Below are 23,640 nucleotides of genomic sequence, written 5' to 3' on the forward strand. Positions count from 1 at the left end.
TTCTCCATCAGTCTGATGATACACCTTAGTCAGCAGCTGACAAGCATCCTACTGTCTTATTGATTTTAGAGTTGAATCTTGAAATGCATATATTCGTTCTAGGAATGCAGGCCCTACAGAGCATGTAACCCACATGTTGTGCTGGTGTTGCTTTAAAGCACTGGTGAAGAGCTCTCTTCAACATACTGCGATGAGAGCAAACATCAAGCACAATAGTTAGTGGTCATTAGTTTGACTCCTTTGCGGCTTTCTCATAGCACTTTATTTGAAGATGTCAATCAACCTGGCATGTGCTTTACATTCTGTGTGGAAAGAATGTCTTGATTTTTCATGTTTGGAACAATGATTATTGCTCCAAAATAAAATAACTGTTTGTCGGGTTGGGGATTAAGCTCAGTGGTAGAGTGCTTGCCAAGCAAGTGCAAGGCCCTTGGGTTTGGTCCTCAGCTCCAAATAAATAATAATAATAATAATAATAATAATAATAATAATAATAATTTATCCTTGAATTTCATGAGTACCCTGAAACTGTTAATAGAGTAAAATCTTACCTACACACAATAGGAGAGTGAAAAATGTTGTACTGATATTTGGTATTGTTGCATTTTATAGTTTTTCTCAGAATGAATAAATAATAGTATTAAATATTTTGTTGTGTCTTGAAATGTTTTAAGCAGGGAAAATGATAGCTACTAGAAACTTACTTTGGTGGACATGATATGGGACTATACTCTGCTGATTCATCAACAGTAGCAAACATGTTTGACAAAATGCTTATTTCTTTTGAATTCCATATGCCAAATAGTGAGATTTTAAAAATTATACACCCCATCCTTATCATTTATCCAAATATAAGTGAATGATAATATGTGTGAGTCCCATAGAATATTTTTAAGTGTCTTGGCAGACTGTGAAGAGAAAGAAAGAGAATGGTTTTTGGTTTTGGTTTTGGATTGTTGGTGATTATTGACCAAGACTTAATCACATATTTTTCAGTGTGCATTTATAAGAATGTCATAGTATCTTGTTTTTTCTATACATCCTCAGGTTGATCACTGTGCCTTGAATTGCTTCTGAGTACATTTAAACAGCGCTGTTTCCTGGGAACATGATAAGAATGATCTAGCCTTTTGTGACATTAATAAGGACTTATGATCCTCCCAAACAGAACCATTGTATGAATATGAATGTGACTGTGCATGCAGAGCAAGAACCCCTTAGTAATGAGCTGACAAACTGCTGAGATGGGGCCTCCTCCCCTTATCTTGACCCTTGTAGCCTAATTTTTCAAATTCGCTTTGGAGGTTTCATTTCTGTGCATCCCAAACTCAGTAATAATTTCAAATATTTTCCATAAATTTCTTTTTTATTCAAGTTATTTTATTTCCTCCTGTTTTTGGAACATGATCCCCAAGTACATAAATAAACCTGAATAATGAGAATGTCACTTTTAAGTGTAGGATTTAGTAATTCAGGGCTTAGGACAATTTAGACATTTTTCTAATGTATAGTATTTATCTACTTTGTTATGAAAGAATTCCCTAAATATATTCCATACTCTTAAATCAAATATAATATAAATGAATTTAAAGTGTTGTTAAAATATAAAAAGAAGTAAATGGTTTAAACAATTCAACCCTAAAATGCTTTAAGTTCTCTCCTTTTATATGTGCTCTATTTTCAAATAATAGACTCTTCCTGGGAGTCATAAAATGTTCCCACTTAGCAGGAGTTTGGTAATAATTTTTTTCAGTTTTCTTTGTCTATTTGAAAGCATTAAACCTGCATTTTTAAGCAATTATGCACTGCTGAATTCTTGTTCTTTCAAGTGAAATGTACCTCCAATTAAACAGAAACAGTAACCAATTCTTTGTAGCTCTATTACCACTAACTGTAGACCTAAACACATAATATTCTAGAGAACTCTAAAGTAAAAGTCAGTTAACCAGGGGCTTCTAAAAAACTCACACCCACATGTAGCTGGATGTTTCTTTGCACTGCCAGCACACACACACATACACACAGACACACACACACACACACACACACACACACACACACACACGACACAGAAACTTATTGTTTATGAAACCTTGGCCTATAACTTAGGTCTGTTTCTAACTAGCTTTTACATATTAAAATAACTCATTTCTATTCATCTATGTGCTGCAACTTGGCTCATGGCTTTTACCTCTCCTTTTGCAAGTCTTGCTCCCTCTGCAATAGGCTGGTGACCCCATCTTTTGTCTTTCCTGGGATTTCTTTGTCCTCAGAAGTCCTGCCTAACCTTTTCCTGTTTAGCTATTGGCCATAAGTCTCTTTATTAAACCAATCACAGTAACACATCTTCACATAGTGTAAAAGAATATTCCATAGCACCCATATTTAGTACGTGACGGTGCATATGTATACACACACACACACACACACACACACACACACACACACTCACACAGAGAGAGAGAGACAGAGACAAAGTCACAGAGAGACACACAAAGAGAGAGACACAGAGAGAGAAACACAAAGAGAGAGAGATGCATTATTTCTTACTGGTGTTCCATTTCCTAACTTGATATGTTTGCAATATTGGAAACACCACTCTGAAGATTTTATTTTGTTTCTCTCTATTTCCTGCTCACTATCAAGTTGTTGAAGATACGTTTCTATATCTTTAAAGTTTCCCACTCTTCTCTATTCTTTTAGATTTGCTCATAAGATATTGTAGGCTGCACATACCCTATTATTCTGTCACTTTCATCTACCAAGCCTTGACTTCTGTATTCCATCGCTCTGCTTACAAAAGAAAAAAAAAAAAAAAAACACCTGAATTAATGACCTTCAAATTCCATGATAATTTGACAGTGTTATGAAGAATATGGCAGTCTAGGTTCCAATTCACTGGTTTGCTAATTACATATATTTATACAGATAGATGAGCCTGCATCCTTACATGAAAGATGCTTTACAACTAGTTTTCTAATATGATTAAATGTAACCAGTCATTACAAAGGGAAGCTATTAAGTGCCATGTGGATATCTCATATTATTGGTTTCTACTTTGATAGACCATGTTGTTTTTACAACCCTGTCTGTATACAAAGCACAAAGGAAAATGCTCCCTGTGACTGCGTCCATCTTTTTCTCATTCTTGGTATGCATCATTCATAAGCAATTGTATGCTTTTCAGTTTTGCCAACCATATGCAATAAAGTATCTAGTGCTCTGATACAAAAATAATATATATGTTTCACACATTTTTTTACTCTTGATTGTGAGGCAGGCAGCCATTGATAGATTAACTGTTCAAACATATTTATATTGTAGTCCAGTCAAAGACAGAAACTTTTGAGTTCTTAGATATTTAAACAATTCAGAAAACCACGGAATTTGATTTAACTACACCCCTTTGATTTGGGACAGTTCCTGTCCCATTATGAGCTCTAGAAATATAACTCTGTTTAGAAGCAAAATTACAGTCTGTCTTATTTAGAAATGTAGTGTTATATTGTATGTCCTAATAAACTTATCTGGTGATCAGAAGGCAGAGCCAGCCACTAGATTAGACATAGAGGCCAGACAGTGGTGGCACACACCTTTAATCCTATCACTAGGAGGCAGAGATTCATCTGGATCTCGGTGAGTTCAAGGCCACACTGGAAACAGAGCCAGGTAGTGGTGGCACATGCCTTTAATTCTAGGAAATTAATTCCAGGAAATTCTGTGGTGGCACAGAAAGGTATATATGGCATGAGGAAAAAGGAACTCACTCACTTGATGCTGAGGATTTTGTAGAGGTAAGAAGGTGGCTGGCTTGTTGGTTCTCTGATCTTTCAGATTTCACCCCAATATCTGGCTCTGTGTTTATTTTATTAATAAGATCATTTAGCAATTCATGTTACATAGAAAGGCAAATATTTTAATAGTCTGCTGTGGATATCGCTCTGTTTAAATAAAGTTCTGATTGGCTAGTGGTCAGGCAGGAAGTATAGGCGGGACAAGAGAGAAGAGAATTCTGGGATGTAGAAGGCTGGGGAAAGACACCACCAGCCGCCGCCATGAAAAGCAACATGTAAAGACACCGGTAAGCCACAAGCCATGTGGCACAGTATAGACTAACAGAAATGGGTTAATTTAAGAGAGAAGAAGTAGATAACAAGCAGCCTGCCACAGCCATACAGTTTCTAAACAATGTAAGTTTCTGTGTGCTTTCTTGGTTGGGTCTGAGCGACTGTGGGACTGGCGGGTAAGAGAGATTTGTCCTGACTGGGCCAGGCAGGAAAACTCTAACTACAATAGTCTGTCTATAAATTGTTGACTAGTTTGTCTTTTTATAAAAGTCTATATTTGTCTAATAGTTTTCTTTTTTGATACTACAAAAGATGGCAATCTTTAGTTATAACTATGACCTTGGAAAAATTGGTTACCTCCTTTACCAAGCACTAGGACAGAGATGGCAAGATGATGATTTCTTCTTTTGTTGGAAATTACCAAGTTTATCAGCTTTTGATTGGTGGTATAGCATTCATTTAAAATATAACATGATTCTGGTAATAAAAGATCCTCAACATTGTTTAGTTCCCCAGATCATTTTTAGTATTTAATGGAATAGAAAACAGAAGAGAGTTTACAAATTGCAAGAGGATAAATTTTGGTTAATTACAAGGAAACCCTGGGTTGTTCATTTGATGTCAAAACCAGACAAAAGTCAACTAAAGCAAAATAAAAATTTAAAGCTAAACAATAAGCACTGGGTTCTCAATTTAGTGAGTGAATAAAAGGGAACATGCCCTTGAGAGGAATACAGAATATATGCCAAAGGGAATTTTTCTTACTTTGTTCTACTGTATAATTAACTGTCTTAGTTAGAGTTTCTATTGCTATGAAGAGACACCATGACCACAGCAACTCTTGTAAAGGACAACATTTAAGCAGATGGTTTACAGTTTAGAGGTTCAGTTCATTATCATCATAGTGGGATATGGCGGTGTGCAGGCAGACATGGTGATAGAGATAGCTGATAGTTCTATGTCTTGCACAGGCAACAGAAAGTGGTCTGTCTCCCTGAGCATGGCTTGAGCATATGAGACCTCAAAACCCACCCCTACAGTGACACACTTCCTTCAACAAGGCCATACCCATTCCAACAAATTCATGCCTCCTAATAGTGCCACATCCTTTGGGAGATATCTTCTTTCAAACTACCACATTAACTAATGTATTTCTTATGAAACTTTTAACTTACAATGAAACTTAACTAATATTAAGCACAACAGGATTTCCCAAGATGTATTAAAAATAAACTCTCTCTTAAAAACAGAAATTGGAACATTAGTTATTAGATACATCACTGAACATGTGTCCAGCATATTTGTCTTTTAACATCAAGGTCCTTGTTAAAATATCTTTATCTAGATTGGAGTAGATGTGTTATGCCTCCATTAATTTTTCAAGACTGAACTTTATACTTATTCCGAGTTCATTTAGTCATGGATAAATCACAGCCCAATAAATGCTACTAATATTAAGTCAAAACCATAAGACCATGCAAATTAAGCATTCTAAGATACATTTAAATGTCAAGTAGTGTGTAAACACCAATAAAAGTTCAGTTCTATCACGCCCTCTGGTAAACTGATTAGACGCCATTTGAAACTGCTAATTGTAATACCAATCTTAACTGATATCAGAAGACATAATACAAACTCTCATAGTCACCTACACAAATGATCTCAGTCAATTATGTGCTTCTGTTGATGATAATGATTATAATGGGCATTTATACATTTGATGTGGTTGTTATTATTATTCCATCACACAATTGAGTTAACTACAACTAAATGATTATAAACTTTGCAGCAGACAAATTATGTTGTATATAGTCAGTTCTATCATTTAACAATAATTCTTTTACTCAAAAATGCATTAGCATATCTTATTCAAACCATTCATTTGAACTAAGAGTGCTGATAATATATGCCATATGTATGCCACAAATACATTGTCATTATATCCTGAAGGCACTGTATTTTAATATTCAGATAATATATAGTAGAGTTATTTAACATTTATACTAAAATAAGTTGTCCTACTGTTAATATCCCAAGAAATATGAATTATTGCTAAGGCTGTATTCTAACTGAGAGTACTTTCCTATAGAATAGAGTCTTAAACATAAAACATTTTAAGATATTTCAAAGTACATAAAAGAGCTAAACCTCATTAAAATTAAACATCATTGCTCCAGAACAAACACAATCAACAACGAAAAGATCAGGTGAGAACAATAAGAATGTTTGTAGGAGACAGAGCCAATCAAGGATAATTATATAAAACAGGCAAAGCTGCCCCCCCCAAACCCTTAAGTCTTCCAAACTGAATAGTAAAAGAGAAAAGAAACAATTAAAATGTGAGCCAACCATCTTCAATAGGCATGCCACTGGAGAAGGTATCGAGATGCCAGACAACTCTCCAAAGAATCTCAGACCATTCACTACCTGGAAATGCAAATTTACAAACCACCACCACGACATTTACAGAGCTCATTCTGTTTCACACTCAACAGGACTGACAACATGCAGACCACTGATAATACCAGCTGCTGGCAAGGACAACATGCAGCAGCACTCTATTATTTTTCTTAATGGTAGAGAAAATGCAATGCGGCATCACCATTTTGAAAGATTCTTTGCTGGGTTTTTGAACAGTCAACTTAATATTACTATATGATACAACAAGAAAAATTCTTATTCAATAATATGAGTTAAAATATATTTACATACATACAAAAGTCTGCCCATGGTTGTGTGTTGTAGCTTTATTCACAGTTGTCAAAATTTAGACACAACCGACATGTTCTTCAGCAAAGATATAAACAAACTTTGGGACAGGAAGACAATGGAATGCTACTCTAAGCTAAAAACACAGTGACTTTTCAAAGCATGAAAATATAATAAGAATTCTTATGTTCTTATAACCAAATGAAATAAGCCAGACTGACAAATTATATGCTGTCTGATTATAATTCTGTGCAATGTTAGAACAGGCAAAACCAGACACTAAAGCAATCAGTGTTAATGAATAGAGAAAGGAATAAGGAATCAAACCTTTGAGGATACGTGTGTGTGTGTGTGTGTGTGTGTGTGTGTGTGTGTGTGTGTGTGTCCAATATATATATTTGTCCAGTACATGAAATACAAAACACCAAGGATAAACATTATGTATCTTATGAGCTTTGGGTGACAATGGTGTATCCTTGGCAAATGAAATATATTTATGGGCGTATGTGTGGAAAAGAGGCTATCTGTGTGCAGAATGAAGGGTATGAGACATCTTACTTTGGTCTTCCATTTAATTTTGCTGAAACTTTAAACAACTCAAAAATGTAGAGTCTATTAAAATACTTCAAAATATATTTTTCTTTTTTTATTGAAAATTGATCCTTTTTTCATACAGTACGTCCCAACCACAGTTTCTCCTTCCTCTACTCCTCCCAGCACCCCCTCCCACCTCTCTCTCCCCCAGATCCACTCCCCTTCATTTCCCTTCAGAAAAGAGCAGGCCTTTAGAGACAACAACCAGACAGGACAAACAAGATACAATAAGACAAGGCAAAAGCCCTCATATTGAGGCTGGACAAGACCACTCAGTAAGAGGAAAAGAGTCCCAAAAGCAGGCAAAACAGTCAGAGACACACCTTCTCCCACAGTTAAGAGTCCCACAAAACCACCAAGCTGATAGTCATAACATATACAAAGAGGACCTTATGCAGACATATACGGGCTCCATGATTGTCCTTTCAGTCTCTGTGAGCCCATGTGAGCCCTGCTTAGCTGATTTGGTGGGCCATGTTCTCCTGGTGTCCTCCATCCCCTCTGACTCTTGAAATATTTCCTGCACTTCTTCTACAAGTCCCCTGAGCTCCAAAGGACCCAATGGAGACCTCCAATTTAGACTTTCTCTGGGTCTGTACATCTGTCCCCATCTGCTGCCAAAGGAAGCCTCTCTGAGGATGGCTGGACAAGACACCGATATGAGTACAGCAGAATTAGGAATCATTGCATGGATTTTTTTTTGCCAGTTGTGTTTGTTGCTATCCTACATCTCTGGGCTAATATAAGTGCCACTTTGAATTTGGATACGTTACCTTACAGTTATGTGATATTGGTGGCACTTAATATGTAATTTTGAATCATTTGGCCCTAGTTGATACAAATTTATTTGAGAAATACACAAAATACAGTAGAAATTTAAATTAATATGTGCCTTGGAGTAATATAATTTGAACAAGTTAGGTCAGCTATTACTTATAATAAGCTGAATATAAATTTTAACAAGATAGTATATAACTAGCCACACAGACGAAAAACCACAATTCTGGGAAACATGTCACTGTCATTTAACAAGTAATTACACTTTCAAGTTATGAACAAAAATAAACAGCACCTAGATCTATGTATACTTTTGTTTGCATCACAGTTTGAGGCAGAAGTGCTTACATAAATTTTTTTAAAAATCAAATATTTGATATTTATTCCAAAACAGGGTCCCTGATGTCTACAGTCCTCTGTAGTAATGAAATACTTGGAGAAGAAATAGAAACAGAAGCTTCTTAGGCAAGCACAAGCCAAGAGATGGAAAATGTGATACCAATGCCTATTTCAAGCAGAAATGCCCAGGATGGACCTTACTGACACAATTTCTGAAGAAAAACAATTCTTCTCCACTTAGAAAATGTCTCTAAAGGAAATACTGAATGGAGAACCTGGAAAAAAAAAGAGCTGTTGGGTCATCCAACAATGAGAGTTTCATCTACACTGTATTCACCTGTCAGTCTAACTGAGCACCGATGACTGTCACACCAGGGCAAGGATTGTTTTAACAACACTAACCTCAAGCCACAGAAGGCAGATAGTACATGTGTAAACACTGTAACAGATATTATTTATTTGACGCAAAAGTCTAGCTCTGATAAGAAGACAAGTTTACAGAATTCTTGACCAAAGAATTCATCCCCCAATAACCCAGGTTAAGGTAGATGATTGACTCTCTCTGGCAGGATTAGGCATTTTGCTGAAAGAGCACTGTGTAAATGAACTCTGCTGGTGTATTTCAGCAAGGACAGTGGGACTCCAACAGACCAAATGCCAATAGTCACATACAGATAAACCTACAGGTTTAAGTCATTTTCTCTGCAGTAGGCATTTTGAGTGTCACAAAAAATTAAAGCTAGAATGATTTTAAATAAAGTGTGCTTTATTTAGTACTAGATTGTTCCATCTGTTTGACTAAACATACTGCTAAATAAATCAATAAATTCATTCGTTCTACCTCCCAACTTTGAAATCTAATAAATAACCAAATTCTCTAATATGCATATATATATATATATATATATATATATATATATATATATATATATATGCATATTGTGTAAAATACCTAAACCTTTTATTTTTTACTACCATGTCCTTTAAAAGTATTAATTATAAATGATTCTATACTTTGAGTTTCTGTTCTGGATCTTCATAAAGTTAATTTGTCCTTTCTTTATCATCTATTACCTTGTGAGTCATTAAATTCTATGATCGCCAGTCACTAACTCCTCAATACCAGCCTTTGGATTTCCCATTTCATTATTTTCAGTTTTCTTCATTTTCAGAAGAAAATTAGCTTAAGTTATGTCTGTCCTCTTCATCCCACCTCTCCCTGTGTACATATGTCAGCATATGCGTACCATAATATAAAGAACAGAGAACACAAGCTCCAGCGCCATGGGGGTTGTGGGGATTGAACTCAAAGACTGTCGTGGTTGTTGGCAGCACCTCTACTAGATGAGCCATCTTGACAATTTGCTTTTCTCCATTTTTTGTGCCATTATATTATGAAAAAAATGTGCTGAGTATATTGATGCATTATTAGAAAATGTATGTGTAAATGTATGCATATATGTATATGCTACAAAGTTTCTCTCTATAAAATACAACTGACATGCAGGACCTATAGAATGTATATTAAGATGTAGCTAGTTAAACATTTGTTTGCATTTTTCTTATATTCTAGACATTTATGTTCATGTTCATCATAAGTAAAATATCACTTTTAAGGTATACTGTTAATTATATGAAAAAGTAGTAAGACATTTATATGCATTCCTATATCTTCAGCCCATAATTTGTTACAACTTTCTGCTCTAATCTTCACAATATACATGGATACTACCTTACATGTCTCTATGTCCCTCATGACCAGTTCAGACTTCCTTATTTACACTAAAAACTCTACTCGTTTCTTTAACATGTTTGTTTCTGAATTACTCTCATTAAAGTGACTTTTGGTTGTTAATACACCTGTTGGTGGGAGGAGTCTGAATTTTTCTCTTGTATATCCATGGTTTCTATCTCATAATGAGCAGTTTGAGAATGACTGATAATTGAAAGGAAATCTCAAAGTTGTGTGCACATGATAGGAATGTCTTTACCTGAGCTTAAGAGAAATTTAAAAAAAAAAAAAAAACTTACTTGGCAATCTGTGAAACGTAAGGGAAATAAGGGAATCAATTGTGACTAATATGTGTCTGAAAAATTGATTAAAACTAACAAATACCACATTTGTTTTAAATGTTCAGTTGTTTCCCTCCATGCACCACTTATATTCCAAGGCCTGTAGGAAATGCCTGAGCCATAGTGCCAAGTTCTATGTAGTTCGTGTTTGCTGTAAATGTGTATCTGTGTAAAGCTCACTTTACACACTAAATGCAGTCAGGAAAAGACAACTAACACTTTAGAACAACTCCAACACTTTTCTAAAATCAAGTTAAGGGAAAATATTTTTTTTAATCCTCAAAATATGTCATTGCAAATTTCCATCATCCTTCTTCTGATAATACATTCCAAAGTTTGAATCACAGTTGTCCTGGTAAACTGAAATTGTGGAAAACAAACACATGGATAAGTCGGGGCAGGTGGCAATATATATGGAATTTGTTTTGTATAAATTATATTCACTTAGAAATCTTTCATCATCTCAAAAGTAGACTTTTAAGTCGATGTGAACTACAGATTTTTCACACCATACTTTAATTATTCTACTTACTACAACTTAATAGAAACAATTTCTGTGTTTTTATTTTTTTACTCCCCAGATAATATACATCTGTGTCGCTGGCTAATGTAATGTAAGGGAGGGATAAAGATGAAATGGAAACATCTTCCTCTTCTGGTCATGATATCACTCCTCATTCTGTCAAGAAAGCATCTCCTTCTGGCCCAGCTTATTCCAGGTAAGTGGGATGCTTTCATTTCCTTGCTATTCAATTGGCATTTCCTTGCTTTTAAATTCATTTTTATTGTGTGTGTCCTAAATAAAATTTCTCCATGTTCTGTGTAACCTATATGTCTGTATGAATGAGTGCTTCAGTATATGTGTATGTGTGATGACTGACCTCAGGATAAGAGTGACCATCTGAATATAAAGTTCTTCAAGAAAGCCTCCAAGAAACACTTATTGTTGATAGATTACAGGGAGTTACAGTCACTAAGTGAATTAGGTGCTGGGAGAATAATTACAGAAGGGAAAGATGTACGATGAAAACAAAAAAAAAAAAAGAAGAAGAATAGGTTTCATTGCATGACAGTACCCTAGAAAAGGGACATCAAATGAAGGATTTAGAATGGAAATAGCTTTAAAAGAGGCCTACACTAATTAGCCAGTTGAACAATGTCAGAATGTAAAAATAGCATGCTGCTGTGTTGCTTCCATAGTTACCATTGATGTGTGTGAAGTTAGAACACAATTTCCTTGAAGGCATAATTGTGTTAATGGAGCTAAAATGGCTTTCTATAAAATGCTTTAACTGTACTGTTTTGTAGAATATTAACCAACCCCAATGTTGTGGTAGAGAAATATAGGAAAAAATTATTGATCTTATCACAATATAAGTTTACATTTATTAAAACAATTTGGTAAACAGTAGTTAATTAGAGTCTATTTTGTATGGTGCCTTAACTTAGTCACAGTATTCATAAAAGCATGGCATATAATTTGTTATGATAATAAAGTAGGAAGTGTCTTTTTATATTTGTAACACTTAGCAAATATTCATAGCCTATCATGCATGTCCACACACAAACTATGAAAGTTGAAACCTCTAAGGACCTCAACGTCTTCCAATACTGGATAAAAGTAGGACATTGGAGCTACAAGATGAAGGGAGTTGTAAATAAACAACCAGATCTTGGTACTTGTGGAAAATATATTCATAGTATTGAAATACATAGAAATCTTAAATATTTGTGCCAGGACTGGTCTGAAGAACTGAAACTTCCACACATTTGTACTTTGACCTATTCTTAGGTTCTCCATTCTTTCTCCTCATCTATTGAATATTGATAAACGTATGAAATGAACCAACTTTCAGACTTCAACGATATGAACACACCTTTGAATATATGAAAACTATAAATAAGAAGTTTTTGTTGTTGTGAAAACATTTAGAAAGAAAAATGATGCATCACAAGTTTGGAAGCCCTACCTGTTGTTACAAATATTTACACAGAGATCTGTAGATTATAATTATTCTTAAACTCTGAATCTAGTTAGTAATTTGTGTGTAAACATATTTTTCATGATTTAGCTAATAACAAAAATTTTTAATTGAAGATTGAACCACGTATGTGTGTGTGTATATATATATTTGAGACACATAGTACATTATGTGTATTCTTATACATGGGGCAGAGTTATACATTATTTTCAGGAAATTTGAATATTATTTTTATAAGATATTGTATAATTTCTGAGGGAACATACAACAAATGTGTTCTGTTATAAGACTCATTAAAAAGTCTGTGCTTACAATAAAACACTTAAGCTGAAGAGAACTTAAAATATATAAATATATTTTCAAACATAATATATATCTTGTGACAAATGAGATAGTTAGGCTATCAGTTAAAGGTTGTGCTAAATATTGGTTGGATGAGCTCATTTTAAGGTGGCTTCTTTTCCCAAGGAAACAGTTGTACCCATAAATGGGATCCACATGGTTAAAAGTGAATATTTTTTTTTGTCAAGATCATAGAGTTCAAAAATTATTTCAAAGTAATTTGTCTGTCAAAAGAAATATGCTCTTAGCTTTTCAATGGGACCCCTGCAGAGCAATAGTCATTTTGATAACTGCCTCTGCCTATGAGCACAGGGTTCAGGGTATGAAGGTTAGAAAATCTACCAAAAGGACCCTTCATCTTCAGAGCAATGCCTCCTCATTAATCTCTCATGAAATGAAGAACAGATTCTCGCTGTTGTTCTGGCTTTTTTATGTTCTTTAGGTCCTGGATCTGGCATGATTAGCATATCTCAGAGGGGAAAAGAATGGGCAGCTTTAAATATCAAACATTCAAGCAGTTTCTAATTCACCTGACTACTTCCACTTTCCCTTAAGAAAATAAGTTTCATTATATAAGGAATACATTTCAATAGTGACATAAACAAAATACATACCTCTCACCTCTTTTTTGTTTGTTTGTTTATGTTTTAACTGCTTAGAAAGAGGTGAGAGGTATGCATATTGAGGCCTGTACTTGCTGAGTTATCAGCAGAGATGCTGAATTGAAGAAGATGCATTAGAATTCAATATAAAAGGACAATGATTGATGAAATTATTAAGGCCTCTCCACGTAGTTAAAAGGGAGGTTTATTTTGTGGGGTAACTTACAAATGAAGGGATAGGTTGTAGGGTCTGGCAAAGGTATGGCACAGTCTGGCGGTGTTCTGTGGAGAACTCTGCTGGGTCTACCTCCAGCGCCCAGGGTCCAGGAACCAAGAGAGAGACCTCCTCTGGATCCTGGGTCTTCTGCTTCCTCCTCCGCCCCGCCTTGTGGTCATGACCATTACCGAAGCCTCAATGGGGGTTGGAACTTCAGGCCAATGCTGGGATGGCTATCCACTACAGACAATTAAATAAATTCTCCTAATAAAAGGTGTTTTTTTGTTTTTATTTCACACCAATAACATGGTTTCTAGTTTGATTAGTTATAATTAAATACTACTATAGTATTTAAATATAATATCTAGAGTTGATAAGCAGGTACTTTCTTAATTTTTATTTTGTTTCCCTAAATGTAGTAACTTTTAAAATTTCCTTTTGGTTTTATGACATTATCTTCACAGTTATTGTCATGAGGGAGTATAAATGTAAATTATTCATATACTGAAATCAAGGAACACTCATATTGGAGAACAGTGAATTGATTCTAAGAGAAAGAGAATAATAAAGAAGTAAATTCATAGATTATTTTGGATGTTCCAACAGTTTCAGTTGACTCTCTTTCACTCATAGCCCATGAAAACCTACCTCCCCTTCATGACAGTGCTGATAGATATTGGTCTGTTAATTTATTGATGTACAATTTATATATAAAATGTACACAAATCAGCCAATACCAAATGTTCCTTTAATTGCTGGGTAAGTGAAAGTTTACAGACCCCCAATCTTGTATTTTAAATATTCACCTTTGACTGCAACAGATGTCAAAGAGACAGTAGAGACAGATGATAAATGATAAATTTAAAAATTACATATTTCACTCATGGAGGAATCGGATATTAAAGTGTTGAATTCTAAGCTTACATGGCAAGATTTTGAATGAGAAAATCACACAAGTTTCTACTTGTGCATGAATGCATTAGACAGCCCACTTCAGAGTCAGGCATGATTTATTCTTCTTAACTCTTCAGTCTATGACTGTGCAGCAGGCTTGTCCTTCATTAGCAATGCAGGTGCTCACAGAGGTGTTTCCTTTGCCCTGGCTCATGTCAACAGCCTTGAGTGTGAGAGTTTCTGAAATGATTTACAGCCTCCCCTCTTTACCTGTCTGTCCTCTAACACTCCAGCGCCTTGGTATTATACACTAAGGACATCGCTAGGAACTATGTGTTATTGCTGTCTGAATCATCCCTGTAATTGTAATATTGCAGAAAAGAGGCTTTATATAAAATATGAGAAATAATAGTATTTACATGCCTTGTTTAATCTTAGGTTTTACAATGGAGCTTACCTATGTCTAACAGATTTTGGATTGATTTGAAAAATTAGATAAGGCATTTAAGTATCTCTTTATAACATGAAAACATTAAAAGTAAAAATATCTGCAATCAAAAGATAATAGAAATATTAAGTCTTTCTTTTGGAACATTTTGGAAAGAGTATCATGCATATTAAGCCATACAAAAAATTTTTCCCACAAGTTATGATTAACTTTGATGGCATAGATTAACTACACACAATGACTATTAAATGTGTCTGTTTATAATCTGTGCAGATTATGTGGCTGTAAACAGCTTCATTGTTTTACTTTTAACTGCACTACCAATTTAGAATCAATCAAGAATATCTTAAACATGCAAAGCTATTTTTAATTATAGCAATATACTTCTGTTAAAATACTGAACATGTGTTTATCTAGTACAATTATTCAGGGAGAAAGATGTCCTGAACATAGCTATTTGAGTTTTAAGTCCTGATTTAAATATCTCTGTGAGTGCAGAGGTTTCTCTGTGCATTTTTTCCTGGATTAGTTTTTTTCATAAATACCTTAAGGAAAATAATAAGCAAAGAATCTGATTTAGAATTCACAGATTTTACAGGCATCTAAGAAATTCAAATAATTGTTTTTCCATAGAAAATTAGAAAATCATTGATTTAGTCAAAGTTTGAGTTAATTTTAAAAGTATGTTAATGCACTTTAAAATACATACTATCTGAATATCTTATTATAATTAATTTCAGAAAACTGTCACCAAATATGTAAATTTATAAGCTACTAAATAAATATTTGCTTGTTTTTCTTTGAGACTTAAAATATTCATATTTTTCATGAAGAAACATCTTCTTAGCATTATACAGGCCCATCTACATATCATACAGGGAGCAGTGCCTTGCTCCAGAAGAAGTAGTCCCTTTTTCAAAATAGTAATATATTTACTTAAGTCATTAATACACTTGACAATGGTACTTCTATGAGATTTCCTACTCCCATGCCGGTATTTTTTTTTATAGTTTTTCACTTGATAATACCAGATGAATGCCTCTTAATTATACAACATTTTATGAAAATCAACAAACATTGTGATAAAATCCCATGCTCATTAATATTCAAGACAGTTTCTAGATCTTTCCTGTATGTTTTTTTAAATTTTGCTTTGTCTTGTGTTATCATTTGCTGCTTCTTCATTTCAAGATATATTCCACAACTTTCAAATACATCAAAATAACACATTTTAATTAATTTACATTTAATTGAAATTAAATTTAGTGAAGAGAGAAAAAAAATCACACTTTGTAATTTGTGTGAACAGAATACTCACTCTTTAGACTTGTATCTTACAAGAAATTTTGGAAATATTTAGAAACATTTACCATAGCAGATAGAGGGGGTCTCTTTTGTTCACATTTTTTTCCTATTTAGACATATGATGTCTAAACTTCATATTTAATTTTAGTAACTCAGGAATGAATTTAATAAACAATTACTGAAAGTACAAAAACTATGAAAAGTAAGACAGAAGTCTGTAGCAGGTATCCAACCATGATAACAAAGACGATTGGCTGTGAAAAGAACCACGTAAAGAAGTGGTACTGTTGTACACCTTGTTAGAACATAGAGCCAACTGTTCGCTGGAGTTAGAAAAATTCCCTAGGAGATTAAAAAAGACTGACAGAGCACTTCGGCCATGTGGCAGCAACAGCAGCAAGAAGCACCACACAGTCCACACCTACTAGGTGCCCTATACAGCCAGGTAATCAGAAGGAGATTTTAGTTTCAGGAGATTGGTTCAAAGTTGGGAAGCTGTAAGTTGAAAAGTGAAGGTAGTCTCATGCCAAAGGACAAGAGTTTTGTGTAAAAGACAGCATCATGCTCAGGTTTACTGATTAGAGAGGGTATATAGTGAAGGATTTTACAGATAGAACAAATAATCTCAAATTTTATATTGTAAAAACATTATAGCCCCTTGCTGAGAAGCTTACCCTGTGATTCCGATTGATAAGGAATGCTAATTTTTAAACGCATGAGAAACTAAGTAGTATTTTACTTATTAGAATAATGAAATAAGGAAGGTGCTTGTATTCTTCAGTCACTCTAATTAAATACAGTGGGTGTGAACATGTATGCACACACTCATGAGCAAGAACACACATGCATGCCTGCAAATACACAAATAATAAATCAGGTGTGCAGATGATATATTAGTTTCCTTACTTTATTGATGCAACAATGTTTTACTCAATATCCCTTGTTTATAATAATCTTCTGTATCTTTGGGAGAGGCAGTATGAATAATATATCTTTGAGTTTAAACTACAGTTGAGTAAAATATTGAGATTCAATTTATAATGTATTTTCTATTTATAATAAATTGATAAGCATGAGGAGAGACTCCCAAAGCTATTCATTGTCCCTTGACATTTAAAACCTCATAGAAATTATTACTTAATGAAGATGTTTAAATCATAGTGAACAGTTTATTTTGATTGAAATAATTGAGATGAAAAAGTGACAAGTTCTATAAAAGATTATAAGATACACTTCCCAAGGAAGTGAGTTATGATGGAAAGTTAGAAGAAAAGAAAAAAAGCTAACTATGATCCATAGACGGCATCTTCAAATGATAAAGCAAGCACAGACTGCCACAGAGTGTTTGGACAGAGTAGAAATCAGCATTAAACATTTATCACATAACTACTCAAAAATTTCAAAATGAAACAATATGAACACAACAGCATGTAAATATATAGTTGTAGTGTCAGTATTTGGCTCATGTATTTTGATAAACTCAGTTTCTTCATGATCCCAAAATGCTTTTTATACTTATATGCCCATATTTGTATATATTCATTTGTTTGAAGAATTTGCCCTTAGCTTTTTACTAACATGAATAGTATAGCCTTTGTAATACCTTTAGTTGACAAAAACATTCACAAAGGTTAATTTTATAAAAGCTGTAGACTAAATGCTGAGGAAATATATGAAAAAAACTTTTTGGTATGATTCTGTTATTCAAGAATTCTACTCTATATTTGGTAAGATACAGAAGAAACTTTTTTTAAGTTTATTTGATTATTATGTTCCATGACACACTAATGAAAATACATACATATACATACTTTGAGCATTACAAATAAAACAAACAAACAAAAAAACAAAAAAAAAACTTGTCATAGTATTCCCAAGAAGTCTATCATTGCAAGTATCCAGTCTTGGAAGAACACAAAGGAGAACAATCAGTGTTTCTTACTTCCTGGCAACCTTCATTCAGGTGAAGATGAGATCATAATAACTAGAGAAACTGCCAGCTGTACTTCAATTCTGTGTCTCTTATTGGCCTTGGTTTTATAGTTGGAACCTTTATTTAATTGTGTGAGTAGATGGAAGAAAACTAACAGACACAATCAGCTCAAAAACACTCAATGCAAAAACTTTTATTAGCAATCTGCCTTAGAGCACAGACACATTCTGTCTGAGGACAGCGCCTTTGTGATGAAACTGGTTTGAAACACCCCATGTGCCACACAGTCCCCCTAATTAAGCCATCAGAATTCATCACAGCAAGCAGAGGGCCTCATATGGACTGGTATAAGTAATTTTTGTTTCTCTATTGCTTGGTTAATAGAAAGAGGCGCTATCCTAGATTATGAGTGATAGAGTCTATATGGTACAGCTGTTATAATTATGCCTGGGGGTCGAGAAAGCTGTTGGTGGAAAAGCTCTCTATTTGCCTTGGACATTGTCATTACTTCATCCAACTGCCCTCTCCTTGGTTTCTTAGTGCGTCTTCATTTATTTTGCTTTCTCTTGTTACTTGACTCTCTTCTCCACCCAAAGGGAAGTGCCCTTTGTTGTATAAACAGACATGCTTCTGCCGTGACTTCACATGAGAGAATTGCTTTGAAGATGGTTCTATTTCTTCAATATTTCAGTAAATACAATTTTTATTTTGTACTATTGAGTATGAAAGACATGTTCATAGTGTGATTTGAGAAAAAAAATAAAAACCTGAGCTGAGTGTCTTGATGTATAAAATCATGTTAGAACTGTCTATCTCAAATGTTGAGATACTTGAAACATGTAAGTATATATAATGTATCACATATCTATGCACTTACATAGACATTTACATGTGTGAATACATACATTAAATAAGAATTTGTAAATATGCGTTTATTTATAGAACACTATGTATTGCTAATATCTAGAAACTTCAGCAACAAAATTTTTAATTAAAATTAAGTTATAATATGAGATTTTATGGTAATTGATAATAGAAGTTTAAAATTATCAGGGAAGGGTAACAGGGTGATGTGCCTCTTAAAAACAGAACGTTTTAAAAAATGAGTTCTATAGAGCTAAACAGTGCATATGTTCACTTTGTCTTATTAATATCCTTTCATCTTTATTTAATATAGCACAATTAATTGGTTAACAGTTTGGCATGCAGTTCAAGAACCAGTGTACATTTTGCATAGTGCTTACAATGACCTGGAGTCCTCTGGCTCTTTGTTGTAATTACTCACTTTATCTAATCTCTCTAATTTTCCTGACCCTTATGTCTTTTTTCTATTATCTCCCACGTTTTTCCCTTTCAGAGTTCTGTATTTTATACTAACTATAGTATAAAAACACTGATTCTTTAGTATCTACTAACTAAAACCAGATGCTATTTTCCCTTTAAGTAACTGATGCAATATCTTCAAATGAACAGAATTTTCACCAATTAAAACTGTGTTTTTAGGGTTCATAATTACCTTTTTGTTTGTTTGTTTGTTTTCTGAGACACAAGGTCTCATTTTGTAACCCTGGTTTGCCTGAGACTTGCATTGTAGATCAGGCTGGCTTTTAACTCACAGAGATCCACCAGCCTCTGCATCTCAAGAGTTGAGATTAAAGGCATGTGCCACTACTCCCAGTCTATAATTACAGATTTCTAAGAAAAATGTAACTGTCAATTAAACCATGATGCACTGTCTTAAAGACAGTTCCGTACAAGTTAGTAGTCCAGAAAAATCTCTCCTTTCAAGTTTCTTTCATTCTTTGGGAGCTCAGGAAATGTTCTTGAACTTAGCATAAAATATGATAACCTTTCCTTTTGACATTTCTTAGAGAGTCAAAATTTTCTTTTTATTAAATGGTATCATCTTTTCTTAAATAGCTTCTCATCTGCCTTATAAGACTCTATCTGTCTTAAGACTTGTCCTCAAGAATAAATGTTCTATTGTGACTGTCAAATCTATTCCTGCAATTTTGTTTTAGTCACAAATAACAATACTATTTACTATCAAAGCTCAGTGTTCATAGTACGGAATTATATCCATTATTCTAGAATCACAGAAAGCTTTTAGGGGACACTTAAAGCCAACTTATATATTCCCAAGTGCTCATAACTCAACTGATGTGACAGTATAAATATGACCAGGAAATCACCTCATAGTCATTGACAATGGCATCCAAATTGCTGCCAGGCTTATGGCCAGTGTAAGGTTCTGTCAATGTTAATAATTCAGGGGTTAAAATAGTTTAAATGTTTGAGATATATAGAAGGAAAGTAAACTGACAGATCCTTAATTTTCCACAATGCTATCTTATGTAAGAACTACCAGTTAAAATAGATTATTAAAGACAAACATGTTTAATTTAAGAGAAAACATATTTGTAATAGCAATATCAACATGACTAATTTTTAATCATTTATTAGATCACATCTCTTTCACATTTAGAAAACTGCTCATAAAAAAACAAGTCCATTTTTTTAGGGTTATGCTTCTATCATGACCACTAAGGTTTCCAAGAAGTATATATAGTACTAGGTGGATATTATGATTTTTCATCAGGGACAGTAAAACTGTTTTCATAGAAATTTCTTAGAGGAGAAATTATGCCTTCAGATACTCAGGTTGTATTCCCTAGTATGCTTACTCTCACTGGCCTCTTGGATATCCTGTTGTTGCTCTGTGTCATGGAGATCCTGTAGCTTTGGGTCTGCAGGACTAGTCCCTTCACATGCTCCAGCAGATCACAGATGGGGTGGATGTTAGGGTGGGCCAAATGATATCCCTAGTTCTGGGTGGGCCTGGATAGTTGCAGGTTGGTCAGCTTGCAAGCTCTCCCCTGTCTTCACCACTGAGGTGAGCTTTTCAGCATTGCCCTGGATAGTTCACCCCTTAAAGTGATGAGCAAGGTGGGGACAGTTCTCTAGCTTCAGGCCCTCAGGGTCAGCTTTCCCACATCTACAGCAACCATCAGGGCTAGCTCTACTGTGATGCCCAGGCGATGTGCAGGGGCCACTCTCCCAAATGCTGCAGCTGATGAGTGGCACAGGAACAGCTCCCCTACTCTAATGACCTCAGAGCTAGCTCTCCCAGCTGCCTCAGGTTGTAAGGGGTGGGAGGAGGTATCTCTTTCCTGCCCACACCACCATATGGAAGATGAGAGGCAGGGCCAGATCTCCCACACTCTGTTCATGTTTTCCAGGGCAGTTCACCTGCACCACAGTCAATAGGGTCAGCTCTACTGTGCTGCCCTGGCAAGGCGCAGGGCTTAGTTTCCCAAGTATTGCAGCTGGTAAAGGAAAGGGTTGTGGTGATTTTTTATTTGTGCTGAAATGTGATATTTTATTTTATTTGTATGTTAATAAATATAGTTTTCCTGGAAATCAGAGGAAATAGCAAGCCTTTTCAGCAAACACAAAAGTCAGGCAATGGTAGCACAGGCCCTTAATCCCATCACTTGGCAGGCAGGATCTCTGTGTGTTCAAGGTCACACTAGGGAACAGAGCCAAGAATGGTGACACATGCCTTTAATCCCAGTACCAACAATAGAGACCTGGAGGTCTGTACAGACAGAAAGTGACAGAACTACATAGGAAGAGGAAGTGAGGTAGCTGGGCTCAGAGAACCAATGAGAGGACAGAACAGTAAGACAATAAAGGCATGGGTAGACAGGAAGTTGTGGCATTTGGAAGCTGCAGAGTTGGTGAGGTAGGTTGGCTCGTGGCTCTCACTATTTCCCTGATCCAAGGCTTTCACTCCTATATTTGTATCTGTGATTTTTATTTAATAAGATCATTTATAAATTGGTCAACAAAGGCTCAGCTCCCTCAGTACAAGAGGCAGTAGGGGTGAGGGAGGAGGGTTCTTTCCCTCACCCCACAACTACACTGTAGATGAGGGAGGCAGTACCACCTATGCCCCCTCTCACTACCTCAGGGCTGGCTTGCTTGTGCCAATGTCTACAGAGTCAACTCTATTGTGATGCCCAGGGAAGATGCAGGGCCTGTTCTCCTGAGTGCTGAAGCTGATGAGTGGGTTGAGTCAGATGCTAGGGGCGAGGAGAAGCACCTTACCCTCACCACAAGGCAGGTATGATCTGGTCTCCCATTCTCACACCCTCAGGGCCAGCTCACCCATATACCTGAAAACAGCATCAGCTCTACTGTGCTGCCCAGGTGAGATATAGGACCCTCACTCCTGAGTACTTCAGCTAGTGTTGCAGCCAGTGAGGGCGAGGCCAACTCTGTACAGTGCTTTTCTCTCAGCCTTCAGTGGTATCAGGAGCCAGGACATCAATGCAGACTGTGTCTGTAGCAGGGCCATGAACCCAGACATGGGCCCCAGCAACAGCTTAGGCCCAGACATCTTCATGGCCCTGGGTAGCAATTAAGCCATCCATGTCATACCATTCCTCTCCAATTCTTCAGATATGTCTCTGTAGACAGAACGAGAACCATTTCTCTCTCTCCTCCCTTCCCCTCTCTCTCTTCCTCTCTCTGTTTCTCCCTGTCTCTCTCTTTCTCTTTCTCTCTCTCTCTCTCTCTCTCTCTCTCTCTCTCTCTCTCTCTCTCTCTCTCTCTCCATACCACACCATATATTTGTTCACCATAATGATGCCTGTCTACCCAGTGCTGCAAAGTACCAGGTTGCACCTGTGGTTTCTCCTCAGAGCACAGGAGCATTGTGCCGGAGCCCAATGTGTGAGTCTCCTTGTCCCACTCAGTCTGCCATGGCACAGGGCAGCACCATACTTCCTCCTAGGAACCTGGGACAGCCTATCTGGGGCTGCCTGTGGCTTTCATTTTCCTGCTCAGTCTGTCATGGCATTTGGCAGCTCAACTAAGATTTATAATATGACAAAGTTTAGATTGGTAGAAAATTAGCCAACCACACATGTACCACTTTGCATCTCCAGAAGCAATGAATGATAGATTTGTTTCTCATTATGTTTTTGGTGTTTAGAGTTAAACTTTTCTCTAATATGTATATATAACATCTCATTGTATGTTTAATCTAATGTGTGTTTAATAGCATCCCTCAGCATTCATTACCTTTCCTTAATTGCTTGTGGTATTTACATGCCTCTTGTCTATATCAGTGCTTTGGAGTATGTTCAGATAGTGTGCATAACTATTCATTTTTCTTATGAAAAGTGTCTGTATTTTCACTGTAGAAAATAACTGCAGTTGAAAAGAGAGCAATGTTTTTTCAAAATGTAACAAAAATTTATATCTAAAGTCTGAGCTTTTAGTTTTACAGTGGTGTCCCGCACCATCGATCCCAGCACTTGGGAGACAGAGGCAGGCAGATCTCTATGAGGG

At 35.5% G+C, this 23,640-nt stretch overlaps 1 protein-coding gene across 1 annotated transcript in view; it reads left to right on the forward strand.

The window, feature by feature from the left end:
- Positions 1-23,640, forward strand: part of Robo1 (roundabout guidance receptor 1) — a 1,035,706-nt gene that overhangs the window by 120,885 nt on the left and 891,181 nt on the right. The window contains exon 2 of the mRNA XM_036203231.1: positions 11,141-11,278. Within this exon, the coding sequence (XP_036059124.1) occupies positions 11,191-11,278 (88 nt within the window). The 5' untranslated portion in view covers positions 11,141-11,190. The remainder of the gene's footprint in view (positions 1-11,140; positions 11,279-23,640) is intronic.

This window comes from Onychomys torridus, chromosome 12, assembly GCF_903995425.1.
Source record: "Onychomys torridus chromosome 12, mOncTor1.1, whole genome shotgun sequence".
Classification (NCBI taxonomy): domain Eukaryota; kingdom Metazoa; phylum Chordata; class Mammalia; order Rodentia; family Cricetidae; genus Onychomys; species Onychomys torridus.